At 39.5% G+C, this 5,000-nt stretch overlaps 1 protein-coding gene across 2 annotated transcripts in view; it reads right to left on the bottom strand.

The window, feature by feature from the left end:
- The window catches only part of mybpc2b (myosin binding protein Cb), a 38,842-nt gene that overhangs the window by 7,176 nt on the left and 26,666 nt on the right, over nt 1–5,000 (bottom strand). For both annotated transcript variants that reach the window (XM_035530929.1, XM_035530928.1), the window contains 4 exons: nt 2,037–2,161; nt 1,660–1,765; nt 1,246–1,415; nt 351–516 (listed from right to left, as the gene is read on the bottom strand). In XM_035530929.1, the coding sequence (XP_035386822.1) occupies nt 351–516; nt 1,246–1,415; nt 1,660–1,765; nt 2,037–2,161 (567 nt within the window). The remainder of the gene's footprint in view (nt 1–350; nt 517–1,245; nt 1,416–1,659; nt 1,766–2,036; nt 2,162–5,000) is intronic.

Genomic DNA, 5,000 nt, shown 5'->3' on the forward strand with positions numbered 1-5,000 from the left:
AAACACACACACACACACAGTTAAATTGAATAACAATGTGTTTGTCTATGCGCATACACACACACATAATAATGCGTTTGTCTATGCACACACACACGCACACACACACATGCTTACAGACGTGCACATCACACACACACACACACACACGCTTACAGACGTGCACATCACACACACACACACACTCATACACATACACACACACACTCACACGCACACACACACGCACACACACACACACACACACACATGCTTACAGACGTGCACATCACAGACACACACACACACACACATACACACACACTCACACACACAGTCACACACACTCACACACACTGTTTATAGCCTACCTCCCGATGTGGGAGATTTTGATGCGGTTATTGGGTTTAACCTCAACTCCATCTTTAAACCATTTCCCTGTGACCTTCTCGTCGGACACCTCACACTTAAACATGGCCTGCTCAGCCGACTTAACAGTCAGGTCTGCCATACTCTGAAGGATCTCCAGTTCCTTCTCTACACACACAGGACAGGAAGTAGTGAGTGGACAGATGCAAGTAGACATGAACAGATGGACAAATGGGCATTACTGGTTTACTTTACAGCAGCAGACTGACCAACTGACGTATGTATTACATATTAGTGTCATCACATCACAATCATACAGACTTCATGTCTGTGATGGGAGTGTCTACTAGTAAAGACCGAATGTGTAGGGTTAGGGTTAGTTGTGTACTTTTATCTTAGAGACATTTTGACCCCCCCTTTCGAGGGGTTTTATGGCACTGGGGAGACACACAGGGGTAAGGGGTATTCTCATCCTGTCCCTGGAAAAGATTCCCTACCACGCTTATCGGAAAGTGGACTGGGAAGTGTAACCTCCTCTTCTCCTCTTCTGTGCAGGTGGTGTTTTGTATGCTAATTGTGGGGGTGGTGTTTCGTATACTAATTGTGCGGGTGGTGTTTTGTATACTAATTGTGCAGGTGGTGTTTTGTATGCAAATTGTGCAGGCATTGTTCTGTATACTTATTCCTGTTGTTATTGCTTATTATTGTAGCCTTTCTGAAGCCTTTGTACTGATCTGCTTTTACATAAACCTACATAAAACCTAATTTTTATCATAATTACCTAATATCAATCTAAATGGCTAAATGCTAACTGAACAGAATAATATTAAGTAACTCAATATTTACAATATATTTAGCTCAGTATACAAATTACAACAAGCAGGCCGACAGAAATACCTTCCACAATGAGTTCTCCTTTGGAATGCCCGCCATTGGTGTAGACATAGTACATGCCCATGTCCTCTAGTGCCGCCTCCTGGATAATCAGAGAATGGCGCTTTCCGTCTTTCTTAAAGCGATAGCGCGTATTTTTATCGTCCCGGGACAACTCTTTATCCTCAAAGCACCTTCGTATAGTCAGAGGGATTTAAGAGAACATGAGAGCTTCTTACCTACTTTATACTGACGAGAAGGTTTGTGAAATAATGTCTATATGTGTGTAATGATGTGTGGTGGTATGTGTGCATTCGTGTGCATGCATGTGTGTGTGTGTGTGTGTGTGTGTGTGTGTGTGTGTGAGTGTGAACATGTTTCTGACCAGATGACGTGTGTGTGTGTGTGTGTGTGTGTGTGTGTGAACATGTTTCTGACCAGATGACATGTGCTCCCTCTTCAGAAACCTCCACCTCAAATTCCACCCTCTCTCCCACCACCACATGGTAGTCATCCAATAGTTTAGTGATCGTGATGGGGGGCTCTGTAATGAAACATACGTCCGCATCAGTGACTCTCTCCATTTATCTGTCTACTCCTTCTTTCATTTCTCCATCTTCTCACTCACTTTCTATAGCCTTCTCATGTCTATCATATATTTGGATTCTGTAACTTGAAGGACTCACACACACACACACACACACACACACACACCTACACACACACACACCTACACACACACACACAATCTTGTGCCTAGCCCCTCCCTCGTCCCTGATGCTGTTTGAGACTGGAAGAAGTGGGCATGTCTTCACCTTTGACAAACACTTCAGTGAAGCACTTGTCTTCTCCGACCACACACTCATATGCGGCGTCATCTGCTAGACTGCACCGGTTAATGGTGAGGGTACGGATGTTCCCATTGGCCTCCATGATGTACCTGGAACACATGCAGCCAATCAGATCCCTTACACAGTACATGAGATTACATCATTGAGGGGAATAGCCTATCAGTTCACCAGAAACAGATAGAGCATTAGTTGGCTGTGATTGGTCCATAGAAACATAATAAATTTTCTAAACAAATCAGGTTGAATTTCCAGTTGGTTTCCATTAGTGATGCTGAGCTCAATGCAGATATAGTCCAGCATTCTTAAGTTTCCTTCACAGAAAGACATAAGATAGAAATAGTTATAATGTTTTAAAATATCATAAAACTCAAGTGTGTTTAACTCAGAGCTTTGTCAGTGTAGAACTTTGTGTGTACAGGCATGTGTGTCTGTGTAAGTGTGTGTGCATGCACTGTGTGGTTTGTGTATGTATGTGTGTGTTGTGTTTGTGTGTGTGTATGTGTATCAGTGAGTGAGGGTGTGCAAGTTAGTATGTGTATAAATACGTATAAATAAAAGTAAGTGTATATGTGTGTGTGTTTGTGTGTGTGTATATCAGGGAGTATTTTTGTGTTATGTGATTGTAATGTGTGTGTGTGTGAGTGAACGAATGAGTGTGTGTGTTTACTCCAGTGGGTTTAAGGTGGAGTCTCAGTGTGTGTGTGAGTGAATGACTGTGTGTATCAGTGAGTGTTTGAGTGTGAGAGTAAAACATATCCACACTGAATTTAAAGTGAATTCAATCAAATTATTTTGATATACATGTTTTATAGTCATTATAGTTTAGAATTTGTTCATCTTCATTCATTCCTTTTTTGCCTTGCTATTACAACATTCTGCCAGCAGGTGTCGTAGCTGGGTTTTGTACAATATATGTATATACTCTTTGAAAATGAACTCCAGGAGCAATTTCACATTTTTTAAATGATACAATTATGAAACTCAGAACCAAAGCACGCCTACTGAAAACATCTAACCAGTAGGATTATTCTGTAATTAGAAAACATGTAGTCTTAAATTGAACTTTTTCTCACTAATCATGCAGTAATTTTGGTTTCTGCTGCTAATCCCATACATTGTAGTGAGTAAGCATTACATGTGATACAAAAGTTATTACTTTTTGGTGTACACATATTTAGGTTGTCTTGCCAAGATGGCTTCTCTTATTTCTTCTTCTTCTTTCTCGCAGTAATTAGAACACAATATCCACAGTTTTTAAAGTAGAGCCACCAAACCTTCCAGAAACCTCCATCATATACCTGAAAGAGTTGCTTGTGCTTTTTAGAGTGAGCTATCACATCCAGCCCGGTTTCACACCTCCATATAACCATTTTGTGTGTGTATATATGTGAGTGTGTGAATGAATGTGTGAAGAAGCAGACATTTCTTTGATAAATACTTCTAAATCCTCTTTAAGTAAGTATGATTCAGTCCTTTGTTTGCTCAAACAGTTACTGCCCATTAGTATAAAACCTATATTTCGTATAATTAACTCTTCTCTGGACCTGGATTATATTCCCAGATTATTAAAATTTGCAGTTATTAAACCACCAATTAAAAAACTTAGTCTACATCCCCATGAACTTTCCAATTACAGGTCAATTTCAAACTTGCCCTTTGTTTCCAAAGTACTAGAAAAACCAGTTTGACATAATAATGCACCTTTATCATGACAAATCACAGTCATTAACTATTTTAGTCTTTATTTAGGCTTCATCACAACACCAACAGTGTGCTAACTAATGTTGTTAATGATATCTTAAGATTCTCTGGTAAAGGACACATTTCTCTTTTCTTACAATTTAAGATCTTAGTGCTGCTTTGAACACCATCAACAACGACATCTTACTGGACAAGCTGAAAACATCCATTGGCAAGCACTCTCTTCACTTTCCTGACAGATTGTTATCAATTTGTCCTTGTACATAATGAATGTTTTGCGCTCACAAAGGTAAAATATGGTGTCCTACAAGGGTCAGTACTGGGTCCCATATTATTTTCATTATATATACTAATGTTAGGCACAATTAGCTTCTATTGTTATGCAGATGATACTCAGTTATATATAACTGCTAATTCCTATACAATTAACAAAACGAGGGGCTGCAATAAGGAAATAAAAGAACTCTATGGTGACCAACTTTCTCCTTCTAAATTCCAATAAGACAGAGGTGCTACTGCTTGGACCCAAAGAGGCAAATGATCTAATATTCTACTAAATCTTAATGGCTTTTCAGTAACACCCAGAACACGTAGGTGATACTTTTGACTTTGATCTCTCATTTGACACACACAAATGTAATGTTACTAAAACTGCCTTTTTCCATTTATGTAATATTGCTAAACTGAGACATTAACTTTCCTGATCACATGCAGAAAAATTGTTCCCCACTTTTATCTCATCAAGACTGGACTACTGTAATGGTGGTCTAATTGGATGTTCTGAAATGTCACCAAAAAAAATCCAACTTGCCAGAGCAGCGAGATCCCTAATAAGGGGCAGAAAATTAAACCCCATTAGTCCTGTTGTTCCAGCTCTGCACTGGCTCCCAGTTCAATTTTGGATTGGTTTTAAAATACTCTTGATGGCATATAAAACACTAAATGCTCTGGCACCACAGTATCTGAGTGAACTCATTGCATACTGTAACCCACCTCACCTACCTCACTCTCAAAATGCAGGTTTCTTTTAGTCCCTGGAATGAATAAGATTACACCCAAGGGTAGAGCCTTCTCCTTTTAAAGATGGAAGGCTGTTCATTAACTGATGGGCTTAATCTGAGACTTAGACACACTCCCAATTTTTAAATCCAGGATAAGATTTTAGTAAGATTTTAGTTAGCCTTCTCTATATACAGGTGCAGAGCCTGGAGCCTCAGGACTGTGGTC

Source organism: Electrophorus electricus, chromosome 10 (assembly GCF_013358815.1).
Source record: "Electrophorus electricus isolate fEleEle1 chromosome 10, fEleEle1.pri, whole genome shotgun sequence".
Classification (NCBI taxonomy): domain Eukaryota; kingdom Metazoa; phylum Chordata; class Actinopteri; order Gymnotiformes; family Gymnotidae; genus Electrophorus; species Electrophorus electricus.